This window comes from Dermacentor albipictus, chromosome 2 (assembly GCF_038994185.2).
Source record: "Dermacentor albipictus isolate Rhodes 1998 colony chromosome 2, USDA_Dalb.pri_finalv2, whole genome shotgun sequence".
Classification (NCBI taxonomy): domain Eukaryota; kingdom Metazoa; phylum Arthropoda; class Arachnida; order Ixodida; family Ixodidae; genus Dermacentor; species Dermacentor albipictus.
Genome location: NC_091822.1, coordinates 125,197,904 through 125,222,795, shown reverse-complemented (window position 1 = coordinate 125,222,795; position 24,892 = coordinate 125,197,904). Strand labels below are relative to the sequence as shown.

The window sequence follows — 24,892 nt, the reverse complement described above, 5'->3', positions numbered from 1 at the left end:
TTAAGCTTATCGCTACTTCTCCCAGAAGTCTTTCTTGCTCTTTTATTGTAAAACTGTTACGTAGGGCACCAGTGTCTTTCGCCGCAGAGGAAACGGCGGCGCTATAACTACGTGGGTAAAAATTTACCTCCACAGACGCTAAACTACGGGTATTTCTTGTTTGATCATACATAATTTTGAAAAATCACCCGTGAAAGATAGAGTAATTGTTTTTCTTTTTATTTTATTTTAGCTGGAAGTACTCCAATCGGTGCACGTTAGTCACACAAGAAATAGAAGTGCATACGCAATTAATTAGCACACATTCAATAATTAACTTTCCTAGAGAAACTTATTACGGCACATATTGCTGCTTACGGTTTGTAGCCGGTGAGTTCGCAAGGCATATCCACTTGGAACAACTTCTGAGGGTCATCTGGTTTTCGAGATATGCACTTCGAAACTTGCGGCAAAAATGCGCTATTGTTAAACTCATTTCTTTATTCACCCAGAGTTGTATGCATTGAAGCATAAAAGTGACTAGAACACCCATATATTTCGTCGCGCACTTTGAGAATGAACATATCAGAACTGGTGTCGTCCTGAAAATTCGTTCCAAATGAAATCGCTTTCCGAAATCATCGGCGACATTTCCGTAAACTTCAACAGATAGCCCCAAATTAATTAAAGTGCCAATTAGTATTTCTTGTTAATTATTCATATAGGCATTTTGATTTGATCGGCATTTTGATCGAGTAATTCAGCTCAATGAGAAGCTCTACGCTATCTGCCAAAGATAATTTCTTAAAATTTATGTACGCTCTATAACAAGCACCCAGTATACGCCTTAGGGAAAGTATTCATTGCAATATTTTGAAAAAAAAAACACTCGAAGAATCTGATTTTGCTAAATACAGTGCTTTAAGTACTCTACGCAGATGACCTGAGGATGTGTTGAAGCCACACAAGTGAGCACGCATGGCTTCACTCAATGCGAGTCAATGTGCACCCGCAACTTACCCGCATAGAATACGGCCAGCGTCATATAGAGAAATACGTAGCACCGTCAATGCCTTTCACAAAATAGTCGTAGAGTGATCCACTTCTACACTCATATGACATCAGACTTGATGCACATACGCTGGCTTGTGCACTAATAGTGACGTAAAGCAGTCATCTCTTGCTTAAAGGTAAATGACCGCTTAGTTTACGACATGGTGAAGAAAATTGGGGACGCTGATCTGGTGATCTGATCATTACAGATGTTTGGTAGCATAACATGAAATATCAAATCACTCCTGTATCAAAGCTCCGAATCAATCATCAGCGCAGCCTTTTGTGATGCTGTATTTATGCAAACGCAATGTAGCTAACTACATCTCGTGGCTTGTTTTTGGCGTCAACGTGCACAACACGTACAGAGGCGAGAGTCTTATTCAAGGACACCACCAGGCCCATCCTCTAGGGTACGGTAGGCAATTGCCCGAATGTGCTGGACGACGTAGATTAAGTGCTATTTGTGCCCATTGGTGCATCTTGCTCCGCATAAACTTTGATGAACTACACTTTTAGACAGGCGTCTACGTACGTAATTGCATGTAATTAGTTTCTTGTACTCATATTTTTTGACGTTTCGTAATGATCGATAATTTTGTTTACTCTCTAACTACCGCTGTAGTTCAGTTACTTTTTCCAATAGCCAATTACATCTAACCATTTACCTTACTGACGATACAAGCTGTATAACAGGCCACGTAGCTTTTAGCACTTGCATTTCGTGGAATCTTCTGTAGAATGCTCGCGGTCACGTCGCGTAGCAACCTCGCGGGTGCTCACGTGGCACATCAAAACCAGGGACGCGACGTTGTAGTGGTTTGGAAGCTCGCGTGATTCATGAGAACGTCTATTTCGTCAGCAAATTTAAAGCACTGTTCGGGCCAACAATGCAAGGAAAAGCGGACGGTTCGTAAAGCGAAAATAGCATATAGGTTCGTATAGCATCCACCCACACGGAGCTCAGCATTTCTTTTATCTCATTTGCACGTGGTGGGGTCTGTTTTGACGGCACCATTTTCTTTATCTTAGCGCCACAGGAGCTGCACAAGATGTTGGTCGATGAAAAAAAATTCCCCGACGCGACTCGAAGCAGCCGCAGGGAGCGACAATCAAAAATTGGAGGACGCTTAAACTTCGCCTTCAAGAGTGGAACGCGATAGCGTTATCGCACCCCGTTCGCACCGCCTACTCAAACGCGCTACGCCAGCCAAACGTCGCGATCGGCAGAGATAGCCGGGCCCCGACGCGCCATGAAGGCGGACGCGGTCATGGGGCGAGTGGCGCGCCACGTGTCGGGGCAGCGCCGTACATTGCGAGGAGGGGGTCTTCTGTGTTTGCCGCAAAATGGCTCTGCATGTGCGCAGAGCGCGGAAGAAGTTTAGCGGAAACGTACTTCGCTACTCGTGAAACTGCGACTTCTGTAAGTTACATGGTCATATCACCGATATACACCGCAGTATAACTTTCTACGGCAAGTTTATAAGGCAACACCGCAATCACTAAACGCGATTTCATCCCGCTTTGAAGGAACGAACTCGTGGCTGAGTGGTAGCATCTCTGTCTCACACTCCGGAGACCCTGGTTCGATTCCCACCAGCCCATCTGGCGAGATGTTTTTTATTTATGAAGTGCCTTCTGGGATTTATCGCTCACGGCCAACGCCGTGGACGCCGACGCCGACACCAACGCCGACGACACCGGCTTGGGCTGCCCTGGGCTCTGGGCTGTTCAGCAGGTCATCGAGGCGCTGGCCCGGCAGGGACCCAGCGATCTGTCAATGGTGACCGGGGACCCAGGCGGCGCGGCCAGCGCCCAGAGGACGACATATAGACGCCATCCGAAGCGCGCACGCCGGCACGCGTTTTACTGCAGGCTCAAATAAACGTTTTACCAGTCCAATCCCAACCGACAATTGCGATACTCTCTAACGTGAATTTAGAGCGCAGCTGTTTAGGTGTTTGGAATTCGCGGTATATTGTGGCAAAAAATTTGGTTCTGAAGGACAAGGTAAGGTGCTCGCGGTGGCGGCGCTGAGCCTCTGCTCCGGCAGCTCGTTCAGCAGCAGCGGCAGACGAACATTTCCATCTGTTGCGTTGAGAAAGTGTTCATTCTTCTGAAACAAAGCGGTAATACGGAAACGCGTGCCTTGCCCGGAGCGCATTCTCTAGCGGTGGCGACGCCACAGGCGAAGTAGCGCTGGCGAAGTGGGTCCGAAGCCCACGACAGCGCTTTGTTTCCGCGCTCGGCGCATGCCTATAGCCGCAGCTACGGCGACGGCGGCGTAGAATACGCCGACGTTCGAAATATTTGTGCTGGCTATGGATGTTTTTGTTATGACTGTTGTTTCAACGGCTAAGCCACACTTAGCGCGTAGTTCGCATCATCCCTGATGGCACTCATTAAGAAAGAGGCTAGAAGTGAAGTAAGCCGAAGCAGTTACTTTAGCCCCTCAAAAACGATAGTGCGAGTGAAGCTTCACAGATATTATTATTATTATTATTATTATTAGTAGTAGTAGTAGTAGTAGTAGTAGTAGTAGTAGTAGTAGTAGTAGTAGTATTATATTCGGGCTGTTCGGGCTAGAAGGTTAGTCAGCCGCTGGTAAAGTCTTGCCGATGGCTCGGGTATAATCATGGTCATAGCCGCTTTCAGCACAATCTTCGACAACGTCATTGGAAGATTCAGGACAGTGGCGAGAAGCTCTACTTTGATGCTGCATATAAAACGATTCAACTGAGTCTCCGTAGTGATGAAATCAACTTGGAGGAGCAGATGCGGCATCTTCGCGATACAGTAACGATTTTGTTTGGTGGTGCGTGAGTGCGTGCAGGACAGAATGCATTCCTCTAGCGGAACAATTGGGGACGCAAAGACGGCAGAAAGGTCAGATGAACCGCTAGTCATTTCTTCACTGCCTGAGTCCGTAATCATTCTATTAGAAGAATGCCTCCTCTCAACCCGAATCAACTAGCGGAGCTCATTACCCAGCGTGCAGCTCTTTCCATTCGAAGCATGTAAGTGACTGTTGTTTGTGGGAGTGATATCCCAGCTAGTTTTTAGCTTTCTATACAAGGTTCTGCTTGAATCTTCGATGAAGACATATTTTAACTTGCCTTCGTGTACCCACATGCTGAGAGTCGCTGTGCTCCCGAATGTATTCTCCACTTTACTGCATTTTTGAATAAAGGCAGAGTCGCTGTGCTCCCGAATGTATTCTCCACTTTACTGCATTTTTGAATAAAGGCAGAGTCACAATAAATGAGTGGTGTATGAAACTGTACGGACATGTCGTCAACAATCATGAGGATACTCAAGCTCTCCGGCAATTTTTCATGCACCAGCTGCTGGCAGGAAGTGGGTACTTCTTGAAACCTGCGAGTTTACCAGGGCGTTTATTCGCTAGCTTTTTTAGCCTCGGCAACTGCAACTTCTTTCGAATTGTCTGAAGATTCTCCACACGGTAGATGAAGTTGACTAGATGTCCTATTCGAGAACTCGAGTAAATACCCCCTATTTAGAAGGCATTCTTGCATCCTGTATTTCACGTGGTGATTATAGCTATAAATCACCAGTGCGCTGTCGCTGGGCATGCCCCTTTGCCTGTGTTTACCAAGCTCCTCGTACCTAACATTGTCTTCTCAAGGCGCAGCATTTTAGCACCCGTTAGTTCTAATAGTGATCATCGCGTTAATTAAAAAATTGTCACAGTGGTACGCTCTCGCGTATGTGCTTACACAAAAAAGCTAGCTTTTTTAATAGATGTGTCGTAATTACAGTGGAAATTTAAGCTTTTTAACAGGTAATGTTCTCGCGGGATTGTTGCCTTCGGACACCATGAGAGCATGTTTCGGGTGAGCTGAAAAAGAAACTGCTAGTTACGAGAATAACAGCGATTGCGAGGCAATAGCGGTGGGTCAAAACGAAAAAAAGTATTTGTTTTTCTGCTGTGTTCTTGTATCACCTGTGTAAAGTCGTAACGTTGTCCGGCAGACATGGATCTGAAGTTCGAAACTGGTCCATGATGCCCAATATATAAGTTAGCACTGGACCACTCCCCGGTGGCGGCGCAGAAAACAAGGTCAAGGAGCCCTTGAAGCTTGCATTCACAGGTTCCATCCATCTCACCGAATAATTCCGAAGGTCATCTACAGTCATCACGCCTCCTTGAAAAGAAGTGTATCAAGGTTACCTTCGTGATTAGAAAAAACTGCAAGTACACTTTCATAACGTACTGAGAGCAAACTATACAAGCGTGTTAAAAAGCCCATTACAAAAATTCGTAAGAAATTTTCATTGTACATTGGAAGTAGCAAAGCACCCTATAAAGAACGTGCTTGCACGATTTTCCTTTTCTCTTGTCTGTGCGCGTTTGTTCGAAGAGTTTTCCATATGTAAGAGACAACGGCTTCCGCATATCCAGGAACTCAAACGAAGACATCGATTGTTGTGTAACCGGGTTGTACATATTACGCACTACATTATTTTGCATACGTCTGGTCAATCTGACAGAATGAGAGTAGTTTGTTGTTTAAACTTACGTTACATCACGGTGGGAGAAGTTCGATGAAATCTGCAGCTTCAGTGTAGGATCCTGCAACATTACTGTGCCCCCTCTGGTTAGGGGTGGCTTTTACGAAAGCCCACTTATTCCTTATTGGAATGTCCGACACACCGATTTGTGACTTATGCAACAGTGGAGAGATGATCGAGCACGTGTTGTGTTTTGTAATCTCCATGAGATCCAACGCGACCTTCTTCGGCGGCTGTAAAACCGCTCAGATAGGAGACCATTTTAAGAGACCAAGATTCTGGAACCCTGGCCCCACGCGTCGTAGGCTTACAAAGTGACGCGGGCACTGCTATGTTTCATGTAATAGACTAGCTTCAGTGACCGATTATAGGCGTGAAGTTATGGAAAACCGTGCGCACTCACAATGATAGTACCTTCTTCCCTACCTCTCCTTTTTTTCTTCCCTTAAACCCCTTCCCATGTGTAGGGTTGTAGAATAGCAAACCGGACATGCGTCTGGTTGACCTCCCTCTCTATCCTTCCTTCTATTCCTCCTCTTTCTCCTCCTAGTCCTATGTTCCGCACCATGGCATAATGCACGGTGCTTCTCTAAATCGGTGTCAAAATTGGTGTGCGTTGAAGATTTCATGAGCGAATGTGGCACGGCCTGCAGAACACCTTTATTGACGTCCTTTAGGCTATAGTATCAACCGTTGCAAGAGGCTTCTTCCAGGGCTGATTTGAATGTCATTGACACAATACATTGGATGGCTTACATACAATATAGAGCAAGAAAAACGCGCGTACGTAGAAATAACGAAAACAAGCACTTATCTACGTCGCTGTGCTTCTCGCGTTGTATTTTACATAAGCGCTTATTCATACCAGCAAGCCTAGTTTCAAGTCCTGCTGCAACATGAACACTCAAGGCCTGCTGCAACATGCCATGAACATTTCATTTTTCCCCGACGCTATAAGCCTTTGAAACCGTCTCACAGAAGATATTGTGTCATGCACTGACCGTAAAACGTTCCGCGAAATCTTAAATAACCACATTGATTAATTACCGATCCCACGTACCCTTACTCTAACACGATGTTCCCCTTTTTTCACAATTGTTTCTGGCTTGTTTTTGTTTATTGTCGTTTCGTTACCGTTCTGTACATTGTCACAAGAATTAAAGCCTTCCCTTGGGTAATGCCTCCGGGCCTTTAAGGTGAAAATAAATGAAATGAAATGAAATATTCACGTATGCCTCCTCTACTCCTTAATACGCAATGCCTCTATGACTGGAATTTACACCAAATGCCTGTATTCTTAATTGCCTGTAATACTGTAACGCCTGTATCCTGTAACACCATGCTCAAGTGCCTGTATCCTTAATGTCTGTAGCCTGATGCAAATGCCTTTTCATAATCTATGAAAGCTGTATATAGAGGTTGATTGTACTCTGCAGTTTTCTCAATTACCTGATTGATGACATAGATGTGATCGTTTGTAGTGTACTATTATGGTTCACTGTGTGCGGTGATGATTGGACGTATGTCAAGCGCCTGACACTCGACGTGCTTAATTAGTCATGCTCGTCGACATGAAAGGACTTGTCCGTCTGATGTTTGCGATAGGATTATGCATCTGTGCAAATCCTACTTTTCACTGTCCTCCGTTCACCACATCTACGCCAGGGAGTGGTTTCTATCGGAATTCCTCCGTGTGGGCTGACACGACTTCACCTAAGTTCTATCGCTCTATGCCAGGCAGTGGTTTTCCTCCGTATTCCTCTGTGTGGATTGCCAGGCAGGGGTTTTTCCCCGTATTCCTGTATGTGGACAGACTAGCATGCTGGTAATGCCCTCTACTAGGGAGCACGAGAGAATTAGGTTGCCCGGATGGTGTAGGGTATAAGAAGGCCAGCGAGACGCCACGTGGATATTTTTTCTGTCCTTGCTTGCGGTAGCAAGCACGCCGAACGTTTGTGTTCTTTTTTTTTAGTGTCCTGCTCACCCGTAATGATGTACTAAACTTCTGTGATTGTTTTTACATCACCTCATCTTCCCTGCCGAAGCCACTCTGATAGTCAACCTGCTTCGAGCTCCACGCAGATGCTGTTGAAAACCCCGCCCCGTAACAGTATCCATTTTCTGAAACCAACCTGTTCTCTTGGTTGATTGATGTCAAGTCTTGGTGCGATTATATTGGAAATTATCTTGGTGAATAATTTATACAAAACTGAAAGCAAGCTAATGCGCCTATAATTGCTCCACTCTTTAATGCCTCCTGCTTATGGATTAGTATAATTTTGGTATCTTCCAGCTCTCTCGTACAACATGGTGCCAAAACATAGCAAATCAATCTGTAAACTTCAAATACAAGGCGCTGTAATGCTTCAGCCACCTGGCACCATTGGCCATTTATCAGGTCATCCATTGTCAAGTAGCCTTGCTGATATTTTGATTTCAAAAATTTGATGTTGGCCCCTTCTAATTAGAATGCGCACTCTTTACGTATGGAGCAAAAAGAAAATAGCAACACCCCTTTTCGCCATTAGGCACACTACTCGGTTCCCTCAAAGTCGCGTCGGAAACCACAGTTCCATCGTTAAAAGAAAAACCTAATCATGATATCAATTTTCTTAAGCCAGCGGCTAATGTGGTTACAAATATGCGCAATTATTTGAACTGGCAGCAATTATCACTTAAAAGCACCAATTACCTTTGATTTATTTGATTAGCCATGATTATGAAAGAGTCGGGAACACAAGCCAAGAGTATACAATAAACAAATAAACTGAATAGTTGTGCCGGCTTTTTTTTTTTCAAGTTGTGGGACTATGTATCAGCTGTTCTCGGTTTATATACACACTGGTGTTGTTGAACGGTTTTGTAGGCTGCGCAAAGTTAAAAGCTTTTATACATACCCCATGCATTTACTTTCTGTACTAGTTCCTCGGCGAACGACCCATTGTAGAAGTAGTCGACTCCATATTGTGACACATTTTCCAGTGTATCAGCCAGATCCTCCTGGACAAATATGTCTCCCTTTTCCAAGACCTTACCCGTCGTCTTGTTTATGAACGCTTGCCTGCACGCAGAAAACATTCCGTGAGTTGCAACGCCTGTCTCATAGACCAGCAGGATTATTGTCAAATTACCGCTGCTAAATGGTTTCTGAAATGCCTAAGCTATATTGAACAACAAAGCAAAAGTCACTAATGATGCTTTGTACGCACTCTTGTTTTGCCATGGAGTGGGTGGGGTAAAAGGCAAAATGTGAATGTTTTAAAGGATCTAGGGGGGTGGGTTAAAAAGAATCCAAGATGGTCAAATTATTGAAAAGCCCCCAAGAACAGCGCCTCTAATAGACCTGTGCTACCTTCAGATGATAAGCCCATGGATCAATCTAACCAACTCATTTTTTTTTACATTTCATCTTCTTTCGTAGCGTATAGACTTCTTCCCTGGCGATTCCGTGGGCTCCGCCATGTCACCACGTACGGGTCCATTTCTTGCCTCTGCTGCCTCCATGGCATTCGCGTTTACAGTGGATGTGCGTGACGCCGGTGCGGCTTAGCAAACTACTGTTTCTGCTGATGTCGTACACGGTGACTGATTGGACCACACGAAGCTTCGGCTACAGCATCAGAAGACATGTAGGTGCTTTCATATCTCATTACGCCTTTGCCAAACGGCGCGAGCAGTGCATACGGTGCTTGTCCTAAAGGCGGTGCTAGAAGTGTATTCCACGCAGTCCAAACTTTCGGCTTATGAATCACATCAGGATCAATGTGTTTTGCTCTTCATTCTTCATTTGGCAATCACTTTGAAGCAGCGGCTTGCCATGTCCCGACTCAATAAAATTCCTTGGCATGGTGACTGTAGGATTCTGTATTTCGCGCCTAATCGCTCGCGGTCACGATAAATTTGTTCTTGCATCGCACAAGGGGCTTAGCACGTGTGCATATTTTGTACTTGGCAATAGCTTGTAGCAAAGACGGATTGTCGCTAGCCGCTCTCTTACTCTGTGGACCGCCACAAAAAGTTCAGCTTGCAAGATTCGTTTGCTGTCGGGGTAGTCAGTGTCACCCATGTTTCGGCGCATTGGTTACAGTGTGCGCCCATTCACGTATTCTTGATGCTGTTACGATACGTTCGTTATTGAGTGGGCGTCAGTTTGGAGTGTGTGTTGCGGTAGATACGTGTAGATAACGTGCAAAGAACTTATATGCCAGGACGCACTCCTACCGCGGTTCCGAGGTTGACGTCCTTTCTTTGGAGGTTAGCGGTACAACACTGTCGAATGAGTGGATTTTTTTACCCTCGGGGAAAGCCGTGCATCATGACCGACTGGCAACACAGGCAGTCATTACTTAGAAGCGGTCTGTGAATTTGGTCAAACAGATTTATATTCCATTTCTTAATATGTCAGTCACTCTTTTTGCAGGCAACAACCGCACACGTCTTCTGTATATCGCTCCACGTTTTGCAGCATAAATGGAGCTCACATTGCGTTATCAAACCTTCAGTTGCATCTTCGACAGCTGATCACACAGAAGCAGGGCAGAGCTTATGAGGGTTTCGTATCATGCCCTTTCGCTAAGGCAACGTGTGGCGCGCAGCCACCATTTAGTTTCTCCGCAGCAAACTGCTCCGTGAAAAAGGTCTATACACAATGGCGGCGTGCTCTCAACGGTGCCCTAGCCTAATTGTTAGAGTAATGAACAAGATAGAGCCTTTTACTTTAACATATACGTTACCATGCACAACATATAAAATATGTGTCGATACTACTATGGCCTACATATCTTTATATAGTCTAAATGGGCAAACAATTTGAATATAGCGGCATTTAAGAAAAGGGAAAGATGGCTTAGTTATCAAGAGCGCGTTAATTTCATGTAAAAATTTCATACATGTCTAGCACGTTCACGCAACCAACTTCTTTAAAAGCATCACTGCTATTGCGTTTGCAGAACACGTGTTCTTCAGTTATTTTTGTATCAACGCGGCAAAAAGAGGCAAGTATACAAATACAAAAAGCGAATTAGCAGTGAAATACGGCACATGAGGGTCAATCGCCTTCCGAACGAGAATGTTGCTCTGTGAAAGCTATAACATTAACCCTCATCATTGGTAAAGTGGCATGGCGCTGCGCTCCCTGAATAGTCAGACCATAATGCGCAGATCACGATGCCGACATTGCAAGTGTTATATTTTTGCTACTATGATAATTTATCCTAAGGCTTCAATATGTGCGAAGGTGCTTTAGCGCGATAAAAAGCACCACGGCGCCATTAGACGCTACATTCGCCTATTTCGCACAAATTGTTATCGTATACTGCATGGCTATATGCGAATGCTGTGTATATACTGTAAAACCTGGGATAGAGGTCGAATTATATTTTTAACTGCGGTCAAAAGTGAGCCTCCTTCTTATATACTGGTCATTCTTTACCGGTTTATTCCGTTTACTTAATCTTTTAGAATTACAGTTTGGGGGGTCGACCTATATTTCAGTCCGACTCATATTCTGGAATTTCTGGCACTGAATACTATGGTCTTGACCTTGAGTCTCTCACTTCAGTGAGGTATCATGAGAAGCAACCAGATACACTTCTCTATTTATTTTATTGATTCTAGGCACCTCTGAGCCTAATGGAACAAGCGTCCCACGTAGGGATACCGACAGAGCATGTAACTGTTATTTAGAGCTCTAACCTTTCTTTATTTTATATTTTTTTGTTTCTGTAAGACTATACCAAATGTCGGAGCCCCAATTTCGGCAATAATTCTTGGCATAGTCAAATTATAGTGCAGGTAGTAAAGTAGCACATGGCGTATCACTATTACAAGACGTAGTCTCTACCACGTCGCTGCAAAGTTTGTTCTACTGAATTGTGGGAGCCACATTCTGTTCGTTGGAAGCCGCAAGTGATTTGCTCATGGGGTGAATAGGTGCACTTCCCCAGTAGTGACTCTCTTAGCAGTGAGTGCGGCAATCATCAGAAGGAAAACACGTGTGGCTTCTGATCTCCATTTTTTTTACTTTCAATTTCTCTAACTGAGACTGGCACTGAGTACAGTGCGGAAACAAAATACTCAAATAGAATGCACTCGCATACTGCTCACTTTTAGTTAATTTCTACATTTCCCGATAATTATAATTTTGTCACGCTGAAAAAAAAGCTAAAATGGGGACCCTACGCAGAGCGTGAGTCTGTGCAATCAAACTTTGTATGATGTCGATGGTTTTACGTATAGAAACCTGATGATAGCTTTAATGTTATGTGATGTTTAAATGTACATACTACGTTACGCAAAGTAGTGCCGTGTTTGCGTTACGTTGAGGTTATGCTGATGTCATGCATGTGATGGCATTGCTTGCATTGAAGCAATGCACAAGAATGAATTAACTGGAATTGTTAATTGCTTCAACGAATCGAATTATTCTCACTGCTTCACATTTGATCATATACACACGCGCAATGGCTTCCACCACATACTCCATACTTAGACGCTGGCGTCGCTGAGCAGGCACTGTTGCAAGTAGTGATGTGTGTACAGTTAAGAATAGAACATGCGTCTTGAAGTTTAACGCCTCTACATCTTTTTAAAAGGCTTTATCGATTGCACGTCCAAATCATCATCATCATCATCATCACCAGCCTGGTTACGCCCACTGCAGGGCAACGACCTCTCCCATACTTCTCCAACTACCCCGGTCATGTGCTAATTGTGGCCGTGTTGTTCCTGCAAACTTCTTAATCTCATCCGCCCACCTAACTTTCATCCGCCCCCTGCTACGCTTCCCTTCCCTTGGAATCCAGTCCGTAACCCTCAATGACCATCGGTTATCTTCCCTCCTCATTACATGTCCTGCCCATTCCCATTTCGTTTTCTTGATTTCAACTAAGATGTCATTAACTCACGTTTGTTGCCACACCCAATCTGCTCTTTTCTTATCCCTTAGCGTTACACCCATCATTCTTCTTTCCATAGCTCCTTGCGTCGTCCTCAATTTATGTGGAATCCTTTTTGTAAGCCTCCAGGTTTCTGCCCCGTACGTGAGTACTGGTAAAACACAGCTGTTATACGCTTTTCTCTAGAGACATAATGTATAACAGATGTGTCTTACCAGTACTCACGTACGGGGCACGTTCCAATATCACTACCTAATTTGTAATTATCTCATTGAAATTTATGAACACCATTTGCGACGCATAAACCAGCGGCCCCCCAACACAAGCACCTCCTCTCCGAAGTGCTCTATCCCAACGTCATTGACTCGCATGAATAATAAACAACTTCATACGGGTTATTTATGAATAGCGATAGGTTTAGAAGTGCACTCAGTCTGGCAGAAGATGAATGAACTAGAAGAAAGCACCTCATGTTTTTTTTTTCTTTGCCACACGAACCATGAGACGGAGGCGTCAGCTAATGAGTGTTCGTATGTGGCCACTGTGCTTACCACATTACAATACTGCTGTAGAGCAAGAAAGAGGCCAACACACAACGTGGGTAGGCACGTGCCACATATTAAAGGCAACATCAAAGACAGCGTTGCACACGTTTTCTTCTCTTCGTCTTTCTTGCGCATCACTAGTATTCCCAGGCTGCATAATCACAAACCCACATCCTCACCCAACCTGCTTAAAATACGTTTAGTAAACCGAAAGTTTTATTAAAAGGTGAAGTTCCTTGCCTTTCAACATGATACAAGTATCTTATGACCCTGTTTACATAAACACCAAGTTTTCAAATCTTTGTGCAACTCATTCTTTTACGTATCAGAAGGCAATCAGCTCAAAGCTTCCTCGTTTCGAATTGAATACATCGATGAAACGCAGTAGATTACTCATGAATATCACCTCACAAGGAAAAATAATTACCTTGTTTCATTTGCCAGCGAAGAATTATGTTGCTGGCCTGCTTTCAGGGCCATGGCCAAGTGGGCTCCAACAGGAAAGCCGCATCTCGCTAGGTTAATGGCATCTTCGAATAAATCCTTCCAAGGCAGTTTTCCATATCGACTGTGAAGCTCATGATACCCACGCAACTCTCCTGGTACTGCCACCGCCAGGCCTCCTGGAGAAATATGCGTCGGCTTTTAAAGCTGAGTGAAATATTCTTATTCTACCTCGCACTATAGTGGTGCCTGACGATTTACACAATTATATATCGGAAAGTATTCACCACTTATCACAAAGCTAGTGCACTGCTATTGTGATAGCAATCACATGGACCCTCCAAGAGCAATTCTGTCATCGGCTATCAGCGTCACCGTGATGTCTCGTATAAAGTTCAAGGGCGATAACATCGTCCCCGCGTGCCGTATGCTCTATGCGCTAGTGAAAGCGTGCCAGGGTGAGCTGACAATGATGGCTCAATTTCACGCGCAAAGGAGGAAAGCGGGGCGGAAGAGCGTCGTCTTCCGTCCCACGCAAGGCACCGGGGGAGGGTAGAAAGGAGGAGTTCTACTTCCACGGCCGCTGCATATGGCACGGCCTCCAAGGCTTTATCTTGAAGAGTACAGAGTCTAGGTGCACCGAGGCCTAATTGCTTTATGTGCGCTCTCTTCTCGCCGTTGAGTTCCCGTTGAAGCCAGAGGCAGCACAAATGTCCATTCACTCGCTGGTGCTGTCGTGCTTTCTCTCTGCAGCGTTCTGACAGCTAGTGTGCGCGGTCATCGAGTAAGATGTGTTCATGTTTGCTTGTGTGAGCGTGACGCGATACTTGTTCACTTAGTGAGTAAGCGAAAGTTTACAAGTTTATACAGTAGATAGAACTAATATCGTTAGTTCGCTTTGCTGTCTACTAATTTGCTGTCCCAATCCATGCTTCTCCTTTCGGGCGAAACTGCGACTTTTTTTTTTCGTTGTGGACGTGAGTGATTGCCCAGCTGATAAATTACTTTATTATTCTGATGCCATAATCTACCATTAAAGCGCTGGCCATTTTAACTTATATTACTGCGATTCCCATTCTATGGGAAATTCATCTAATTTGCGGTCTAACCTATTTCACGCCAACTTGGGTCACTGAGTTGCGAGCGGTTTAAACGGTAGAGTGTTGGGCTTCTCTGATAAGGCAGCAGGGTAAAAAAGCAACCATCGTATAAACATGGGTCACTGGGTATGTGTCACTGCGTATGTGCCGCTCTTCAGTGAACCCTTTTGACACCAACTTCGGCCCCTAGGCACGTGCTGTTCCTCAATGACCAAAAGAAATAGTTTAAAATTTATCCAGTGCTTGGCGAAATCGAACCCGCGTCAGTCTATTCAGGCAATCTTGTCTAACTGTACCTACGCAAAGTGATATATTTAGCCATGGGTCACGCACGGGCTTCACAGTGGCGCCGCTAGATAGCGCAACATAACCATAAAGAGCGCGAGAGAGGAGCGCGGATTCAGGACATGGCTCTTACATAACGTGTTCGTACATAGCGAACGGGCGTGGTTCGTACATAACGCACCAACCATGGCTCTCAATTCTATACCCCGGAGCTCCCACATTCAACCGATGTGCGGCGCGGGTGGTCCTCTCAGCCATTGAGGTCAGCCTGGCAGCGGAGGGGTGTACTTATACATGGGCACCGCTACCGGACGGCTGGGGATCGGGCCACCTGCCCGTCCTGCTCAACGATTTCAGAGGTAAGACTACCAGGAGCAGTGTGTGCCTCACTGTCGACTGGAGAGCATTTCGCAAGCGCTGCCAAAAAGGTGCTGTCCCCGACACCTTGCTTCGTTAGCAAGCAGTGCAAGGGCGGCCACCGTCCATTCTACTGCCAGTCCTGGACGCTCAGCATCTGGATCTACGAGCCGCCAGGCTCTTGTCACCGCGTATCAATCTACCGGAACACAGTACGGCGATCCGCCGTGTGGACGCTGTCTACAGGCATCGTCTACAGCCCGACGACGCCGAAATCAGAGCTGCCAGGGCGTTTGCTGCTCCATCAACCGCTCTCCCAACGGACCACAAGCTTGGCGCCTCCTGTCGTCACACCTACTGGTTCGCCGCGCGCATCGCCAGATGCTATCTGTGATGGTCCACATGAGCATCAGCGCGGGTGGCCTAGCAGAGGCCCTGGCGGACTAGTTCGCTGCCAGACCCTCAGCTCTACAGGCACCATCTCCATAGACAGCCACCCGGTTAATCCCATTCTCCTGGCAACACGAATACTGGGTGGGCACAAATACAAGCACTGTGCAGGGAACCCATCCACATGTACGAGTTCAAGGCGGCACTCGATCGCACCAGGCGGCCCAGTGCTCCTGGAATTGACAGCATCACGTTCCAGATGCCACGCAAGTTGGCTGATGCCGAGCAGGAGTGGCTCATCGAGTGCTTCAACGCCATCAGGGGCACCGGTGCACTCCCAGAGAGCTAGCTGGTTGCATTGATGACACCGATCGTGTAACCTCGGAAGCCTGCCATAGCCTTGTTCTCGTGCAGGTCAGTGTTCCTCACCTCCGCCGCGTGCATGGCGATGGAGAGGGGGGCACTGGCACGCCTAGAGTGGATTGTGGCCAGGCTTCAGTTCTGCCTGGAGCAGCAGACCGACTTCAGGTGCCATCGCTGCACGGCAGACTCCGTCTCCGATGTGGTGGCCTCCTTGCAGGATGAGAAGGCCATGGGGGACAGGGCAATGCTGGTGCTTCTGGAAGTCCGGAGTGCCGTTGACAGACTTCCTCACGTGGTCATCGAGGCCTGTGTGGATCGTCTCGGCCTGAACAAATGCCTCAGGGGCTTCCTTTCCGCCTACCTGACCGGGAGGACCTTCCGGGTGTGTGTTGGACAGTAACTTACCAAGCCCAGGGACATCACGACTGGTCTCCCACAAAGTTCGGTGCTCAGCCCTTTCCTGTTCAATGTGGATCTTGCGGGCCTTGCCGCATCTCCCGGCAGACTCATGGTTCCCTGTTCGCTGTTCCACTTAAGCTGTACGTGGCACTCTGGACCCAAGGGCCGAGGAAGTCCATGCCATCCACTCCGTGCTAGATACAACGTGCACTAGGCCTCACTGACTCCACAGTCAAGGCGAAGACCATGCTGGTTAGTCCATTGGCCCCAGCTCGACGTTACACAAAGCAGCTAAAGATTGCTGGCGGTACCCTACCTTGGAAGCAGATGGTCACAAACCTGGGGCTCGCCATTCACCATCTGCTCACGTGGATTCCTGCAGCCAAGGCCACCACTACAAAGGTGCGCCGGCTGAGGGAGGTTTCAGCAAGCTGCAGCAACATGGCCGTGGTTGCTTCATAAACTGGGCATTCCGGCTGAACCAGGCCACAGCACCATCCGCGCTGCTGCATGCAATCCCAATTGCCAACCTCACACCAGCCAGGAAAGAGCAGCGGGAAGCCCTGCACAGGGGTGCTATCAGGAGCATCCTGGGGCTCCCAAAGCACTCACCAGTAGGTACTACATTGGCAGAGGCTGGGAATGCTCGCTCTCGCTGAGGCTGCACGAACAAGACCTGGGGCATGCGGACCACCTTCATCGTGCTCCAGAAGGCGGAGCCTTAATGGCCAGACTCCCCAGTCAGCCTCCCTCACAGATGGCAGGGCTGTGCGTGCTGCATGAGCAAGTGACCATGGACACCCCTGCGGCAGTCGCCCTGCCTCCACCGCACCACCGACCAGTGGAATTCCACCTCTCGGTCAATGGGACTTCTAAACGACGGACACGAGCTGCCACACTGCAATAGGCAACCGCGAACTCCAAGAGCAGACGGAGGGAAGGCTGCTGGTCTTTACAGATGGACCGGTCCTGAGAAATGGTTCGGCCGCGGCAGCCTGCAACCTCCCGGCTAGGGCTCTTAACAAACAATGCCAGATGTCCTTCGCGGCGAACTCTACCGTGGCACAACTAGCGGAGCTCCACCTAGTCACCGACGTCCTAGCTGAGGGCCCGCCTGGGCGACTGGTGGCAGTGCTCTGCGACTACAAGCCAGCACTCCATAGCCTCATCAACAACCGCCGATCAGGTCTTACTGGGGCCTTGCTTATCTCCAAGTTCTCAGCATTGGCTGCCGCGGGGCCCTCCATCTCCTATCACTGCCTACTTTCCCATGTGGCAAAAGCCGGTAATGAAGAAGCTGACACCCTTGCCGAAACCGCCCACCATCCTGAAGTGCCGCTCACGGCACTTCACCAGTAGCTGCCTTTGGTTTTTCGAGGCAGTGCCTGAAAAAATTACAACTATCCACCCGGGTGCCAGAGGGGCCAGCGGCAAGGATCCCAGGCCACTTCCAGAGGGGGGCCTTACCAGGATGGAACGCTCAACGCTACGTCGACTCCGCATGGGCTGCATCTGGCCGGCGGCATGGCTGCACAACATGGAATGCTTCACCTCAGCGGCCTGTGGACGTTGCGGCGACCCCGAGACCCTTGAACACCTTCTCTGTGCCTGCCCAGCGCTGGGACAGTAATGCTCAAGGGTCAGCACTGTCTAGAGGCAACAAGGCCTACCTGCTGCAACACTCAGCTACCTCCTTTTCCAGCTGCCCCCTTCCGAGCTCTCCCCAGGCTCTGGGAGTTTGTAGAAGCAAACAAGATCACAGCCTACAGATAAACAGTCGCACCCCGCCGGCCACTGCCTTCATCATCGGCCTCTTCCATGAACCAACGAGACTCCTACTACTTATCCTTTTCTTCCCTTCCTCTCGTCTTTATTTCCCACTTCCCCTTCCTCTGACGCGGCTCCGTGCTCCCTATTGGGCTGCAGAAATAAGCATAATTTCACATATTAAATCACTACTACTACTGCCCAGTGGACATGCACTACACAGGCCACAAGGCACACTTCGACCCTCCCGAAGAAAGTCTAGGTTTCTTTGGCAGTTGTAACTTGGTGTGGCGAACCTGGGCGCCATCTGAGCCAGAGGCTGACGCGTGGGCATGATTTCCGTCTCACGGGACCACCTTTCCTAACTAGAATCCATCCAGGCTTGGCGAGAGTCCAACGCTGCTATCAACTTCAAGGCTGACGCTGTTTTTCTTGTGGTGATGATGATGTCGACAGTGATTGGGCTGCGGGAGCGATGTCATCGCCGCCAACAACTACAGCAGTCGGGGGTTCATTCAGATGCAACGGCGCAGTGGCTTTTGCAGAAAAGCCACAAACCGGTAGAGGCTTCGTAAGTGACGCAATTGAGGCGGGTGCAGCCACAGCAGGGTGTATTGAGCGTAGAAATCGCAAGGTCAGGTGTTTTAGCCATGTTTAAAACCGCGATGCTATCAGGAGGACCGATGGTAGCAGCCGAAGTGAAGGTGCTATCGACATAGCGCATGTCCTTCTCTGCTCGGGAGGCCAGGGAACACGGAGTGTTATCATCAGCCACGCCATCATCAGCACGGCCTTCTTTTAAGGCGCAAGACCTCCCCCCCCCCCTCTCTAGGCTCATGTTGAAGTTTCTGTCAGCAGACCTGACCACCGGAGTGTTCACCGAAGCGTTATCACGCCATATGAAGACAGATTAAAAAAATTACCGACGATTACGTTACTTCCTAATGCGAAATTTGAGCGCAGCAAATGCGAGCCTTTGTTTGCGTTTGGCCTCGGCCTCGGCCGCGCGAACGGTAGAGTCTTCTCTGCGACGGCGATGAGCTTCTGCTTCAGCCTCGCTTACTGCTGGTTGCTCTCGACGGCGGCGATGAGCCTCCGCTTCGGCGGTGCGAACGGCAGGGTCTTCTCGGCGGCGGCGATGAGCTTCTGCTTCAGCCTCGCTTACTGCTGGTTGCTCTCGACGGCGGCGATGAGCCTCCGCTTCGGCGGCGCGAACTGCAGGGTCTTCTCGGCGGCGGCGATGAGCTTCTGCTTTAGCCTCGCTTACTGCTGGTTGCTCTCGACGGCGGCGATGAGCTTCCGCTTCGGCGGCGCGAACGGCAGGGTCTTCTCGGCGGTGGCGCTTAGCCTCTGCTTCGGCGACGCGTACTCCTGGATCATCTCGACGGCGGCGACGGTAAGCTTCTGCTTCGGCGGCACGCACCTCTGGATTCTGACGGCGACGGCGCTGGGCCTCTGCTCTGGCAGCTCGTTTAGCAGCAGCAGCAGCAGCAGACGGAGGACTTCCATCGGTCGTCTCGCTCATGCCTCAGAAAGAACTGGCAGATAATTTCGCAGTGGCGAACGGCAGCGGCAATTTCGACTCGGGCGGTGCACATATACAGATCCGCCGCCACCGATCTGGCTCTCTGATTGCCACCGCACAGGGCTAACGGCAGCGGCAATTTCAGCTGGGGCGGTGCACATATACAGATCCGCCGCCACCGATCTGGCTCTCTGATTGCCACCGCACAGGGGTTGCATTGGAGGAGGAGCGAAGAAAGGAATTAAGTTCGAGCCGGCGCTTTGACAACCGGAGACTCGCAGGAAGAGGGGGGAGGGGGGCGGCGTGTACACCCAGCGGCAAACGATGGGGGCAGAAGCGCGCGCAGCAAGCGGACAACACGATAAAGGGAGGAGGGAAGAGATAGCAGCGACTGACTGATGCCGCTGACGCCGATAGTGAGTCAACCCCAGCTGCGGAGTTGGTTTCAGGGACAACTCCGCCGATGCCGACACAAACAATATGATACCCTCGCTTCCGCAGCGCTAAGAACCAGGTCTAGCCGTAGGAAGGTTGTCACGTATTCGTCGACGTGCCGGGGCCTACGTGAAATAACCGGCGCGTCGGCAACTGAAGAGCACCCTATCCGCCACACAAGAACGGGGGGGGGGGAACCCTTTCCTCCTCTTTCTGCATGGCGGCGACGGTGTTCTATGCAGTCACGTTATCTTGACTCTCTAGCGGCGTCAGCGGCATCCAGCGGTATCAGTCGGTCGCTGCTAGCGCTGGGGGGATGAAAGGGGGGCGGAGCTGGTTACGAGGCCGACGACAACGCCGACGACGACGCGAAACCCAGGAACGGACGCCAAAGAGCTGCGCTCTAAAATGATTTATAGTGACAGTGAATGAACACGTTACAATAGAGGTTGGTAGAGGTTAATAACGACTAGTAATGACTAATCATCATCATCATCATCATCAGCCTGTTTTATGTCCACTGCAAGACGAAGGCCTCTTCCTGCGAACTCCAATTACTCCTGTCTGGCGCCAACCGATTCAAACTAGCACCCGCGAATTTCCTAATTTCATCACTCCACCTAGTCTTCTGCCGTCCTCGACTGCGTTTCCCTTCTCTTGGTACACATTCTGTAACGCTAATAGTCCAACGGTTATCTAACCGGCGCATTACATGACCTGCCCAGCGCCATTTATTTCTCTTGATGTCAATTAGAATATCGTCTATACCCGTTTGCTCGCTGATACAAACCGCTCTGTTTCTGTCTCTTAACGTTATGCCTAGCAATCTTCGTTCCATCGCTCTTTGCGAGCTCCTTAACTTGTTCTCAAGCTTCTTTGTGAGTCTCCAAGTCTGTGCCCCGTATCTCAGTCCTCGTAAAATGCACTGATTGTACACCTTCCTTTTCAATGATAGTGGTAAGCTTCTAGTCAGGGGCTGACAATGTCGGCCGCATGTGAACCAACCCATTTTTATTCTTCTATTAATTTTCTTCTCGTGATTAGGATTCCCTGTGATAAATTGACCTAGCTATACGTACTCCTTCACATACCCTAGAGGTGGACTGGCTATCCTGAACTCTTGTTCCATTGCCTGGCTATTCATCATTATCTTTGTCTTCTGCACATTATTCTTCAACCCCACTCTTACACTCTTTCCGACTAAGGTCCTCTTTCTGAGTTAAAGCCGAGTACCGGTTCTGTAGCTTGATCCGGAATTCCTCTATTTTCCCCCTTACCGCTAACTCATTGATCGGCTTCTCCCGCACCAGTTTCTTCCGTTCCCTCCTCAAGTCTAGGCTAATTCGAGTTCTTAGCATCCTATCGTCACGGCAGCGCACCTTGCCGAGCACGTCCACATCTTTTATGATGCCAGGGTTAGCGCAAAGGATAAAGTCTATTTAATTTCTAGTCTCGTCATTCGGGCTCCCCCACGTCCACTTTCGGCTATCCCGCTTGCGGAAGAAGGTATTCATTATCCGCATATTATTCTGTTCTGCAAAGTCTACTAATAACTCTCCCCTGCTATTCCTAGTGCCTATGCCATATTCCCCCACCAACCTGTCTCCAGCCTGCATCTTGCCTACCTTGGCATTGAAGTCGCCCAGCAGTATAGTGTATTTTGTTTTGACTTTACCCCTCGCCGATTCCACGTCTTCATAGACGCTTTCGACTTCCTGGTCATCATGACTGGATGTAGGGGCGTAGACCTGAACTACCTTCAATTTGTACCTCTTATTAAGTCTCACAAGACCTGCCACACTCTCAGTAATGCTATAGAATTCCTGTATGTTACCAGCTATATTCTTATTATTCAGGAATCCGACTCCTAGGTCTCATCTCTCCTCTAAGCCCCGGAAGCACATTACAAATGACTTTTAATGACTACTAATGACTACGAAATGGCCGATATGTCTAACAACGACTTGTAACGACTACAAGAAGAGAAATAAAGAAACAAGAGGAAGAGGAGAGGCAAAGAAAAATAGGTGAATGATAAGAGCAGGAAGAGCAGGTTTCAGCCCTTCACCTCTTAAGAGAGATCTTAGACCCTGTAATTTTTCGATCGAGGAGGCTGGCGAAAAATGGCGTGTTGTGATTACCCGAGCAACATGCTTATTTTTTTTTCTTTCGCCAACGGTGCTTGATGCGGTGTTAAGGCAATTTTTTGGTTACGGCGTCACGCGTATTCGCAAGAGCAGCTGACGCCGGCGGTAAGGGGGGAAAGGCTCCAGCAGCCTCGTCCGAGTATCAACGCCGCACAGGGAACGCGACCGTAGGGTGACCATCCCCGCAAAGCCGACAAGGACGGTCACATCCGCTGCTTTCGTGGCCATGGATAACGCAATGGCCATATAACGCTGCAGTACACGGGGCACGGTAGTGGTTGCTGGAGCCGCACCGACGACACGAGCGTTTCAAGCCGCGGTAGTCAAACGTCACACGGTGGTCAGAGACATGCAGGTAATTGGGGACAGATTCCCATCGGAACGAAGTGGGTGCCTGTGGACACGCCATGTCGTCCGCTCATCAGGCCAACGTTGACTGACAAAACCTTGCCGTATGGTGATAGTGCCTGGACGAGGACTTCATTCGGAACGAAGGAAGGCAAGAAGAGGCAGGTTACTTTGGTGACCTGTGGGTTCACGGGAACGATAGTACAGCGCTCGCCAACGAGGACAAGGCAGTGAGCCTAGATGATTAGAGTCATGGAAGCCATGGTTTCCACGGTGACTAGGAAGTTTGAGGCCTCCCATGTGCTGAACGCAGTTGACCTCAGAGAAACCAACTATTGAGGCCGTCGCGTTGACGATGGTCTCGGGACTATTCCCCTTAGGGACAACAACATTGAAGACTTGGGCCTTCGAAGGCGTCCACGATACTGTATGCGCCATGGTGTGAAAGGTGTACGTACCTGACGTAAAACACGCAGGGAAGTCAGCTGGAACTCTTGTTCTTCTTCTTCTTTTGAAACCTGTGCCGACATTTACTGCTGACTTGGAGGCAGATACGCTATGTGCACACGTTCGTCACACGCGGATGCATGTTTGTGTAAATGCAGCATACATCCTTATTCTTGTAGGCCCTCCGCCTAGCGCTATGCGTTATTGAACTAATTAAACTCCTCAAAGTAAGATGTATCAGAAAATTTGCAAAATACTACTTACAAACAACCTACAGACATGATAGCAACAGATTATAATGGGAATATAAGATAAAGCGTAATTGTTCTACGTGGAAGCTCAATCACACTCTCCTTTTCAAACTATCGTTTTTTGGGTGTGCCTGCCACGAAAAATCCCCACCAACTAGAGGCTAACTGCTTCGCTGTAAAACGAAAAGTGTCATTATTTTTTATTAGTTTTGCGCACGGTAACTACAATGACGGGTTCTTTGCCAATCGTAAATAATGACGAGAGAGAAAATAAAGGAAAAATAGTCAGGGAATGCATATAAAAACAGTTTAGAAGGAAACCATGGAAGGAGGAAAATTTCACTAACGAAGGTCAATGACTGCAAAAACTTGCTCGCCCAAGTAGGTGAATCAGTCTTGTTTATACACCTGTGAAGTAGCATGGTTTCGGTCAGTGTATTCAGAATTAGGAAAGTCGTACGGACGTTGACATAAAACTCACGAAGTGCAAAAATGCGAACGGTGTGGGAATTTGGGAAACATGAAATTGACTTCACAAACTTGAAGAAATGGTCACCATCTTCCTGTGCAGAGCGGTAGATGGTTAAAATTACAATATTCCAGATAGGTGTACTAGTGGGGTCGTAGTCTTCAGTAACAAGCGTGTACTCGGTCATGATGCCAAAGTGCAGCCTTTTTCTGACACACAGTGACACGCCCCCGCCTTTTCTGTCTTTTTGTATTATGAAAGGTTTGCATAACCTTGTAACTGAGCAGTATCTTCGTCTGATCTAAACCATGTTTTTGTAAAGGCGAAAAAGTCAATACAACGACGCCGCACACTGCAGCAACTCCCGTAACTACGAGGACGCTATCCCCCTCGCGGCGTAACACCCGTGAATAGGCCTGTATATCAAGCGCCCAAACACGCAGTCCCTGGTAACTCCACTCAATATCAACTAGTTAACGAGTGAAGTTGTAAAGAACTTACCCCATATACTTGCTGTTTCATTGCTGCCGTACATGTCTTTGCTGGCATTTGCCGGGGCTGTTTCTCTGGCGACCAACACTTGCGCTTCTTTCGCAGACCTGAGAGCAATGCAACACATTAATTTGTTTTCATGTCTCTGTGAAGTACTACTCTAGTTTATTACTTCTCTTCGTTGTAACACGTGCTGCTTTGAAAGTATAAAATAGAAGTTGTAGTGAATCTAATCAGGTTTTCCGACGTATTCCTTTTTCTTGAATATGATCTTATTGTGGAAGCTGTAACTGCAGGTAAAAGGAGAGAATCAAAGCACCTACACTCCCAGGGTAGCTAGCGCTCTTTTCGCACACACATCAAAATACTTATGCTCGCAAGCACAAATCGCCGTAAGAAAGTAGTCACAATTTTACAGAAAGATAATGAGAAAAATTGAACTACAGGCACATAAGTGGAAGACTTTTCTCATACTCATTGTAAATAGTCGCGATGAATCCTCCTCCAATTCCCATTGAGTGAGGTATGACAACTCCCATGCAGAGAAGCGTGGCGATGGCTGCATCAATGGTACTCCCATTTTTCGCATAGATGCCCCTGAAGGAAATAACGGCAAAGAGGTACGTAAGTGATGCAGCAATGCTCACTTTCATTATATGGTTGAAAT

The 24,892-nt window shown here is 47.9% G+C and overlaps 1 protein-coding gene across 1 annotated transcript in view; it reads right to left on the bottom strand.

The window, feature by feature from the left end:
- LOC135910709 (scoloptoxin SSD14-like) overlaps nt 1-24,892 on the bottom strand; it is a 168,887-nt gene that overhangs the window by 47,573 nt on the left and 96,422 nt on the right. The window contains exons 8-12 of the mRNA XM_070533943.1: nt 24,700-24,822; nt 24,235-24,332; nt 13,434-13,629; nt 8,463-8,626; nt 4,997-5,198 (exon numbers count right to left, since the gene is read on the bottom strand). Coding sequence (XP_070390044.1) covers nt 4,997-5,198; nt 8,463-8,626; nt 13,434-13,629; nt 24,235-24,332; nt 24,700-24,822 — 783 coding nt within the window. The remainder of the gene's footprint in view (nt 1-4,996; nt 5,199-8,462; nt 8,627-13,433; nt 13,630-24,234; nt 24,333-24,699; nt 24,823-24,892) is intronic.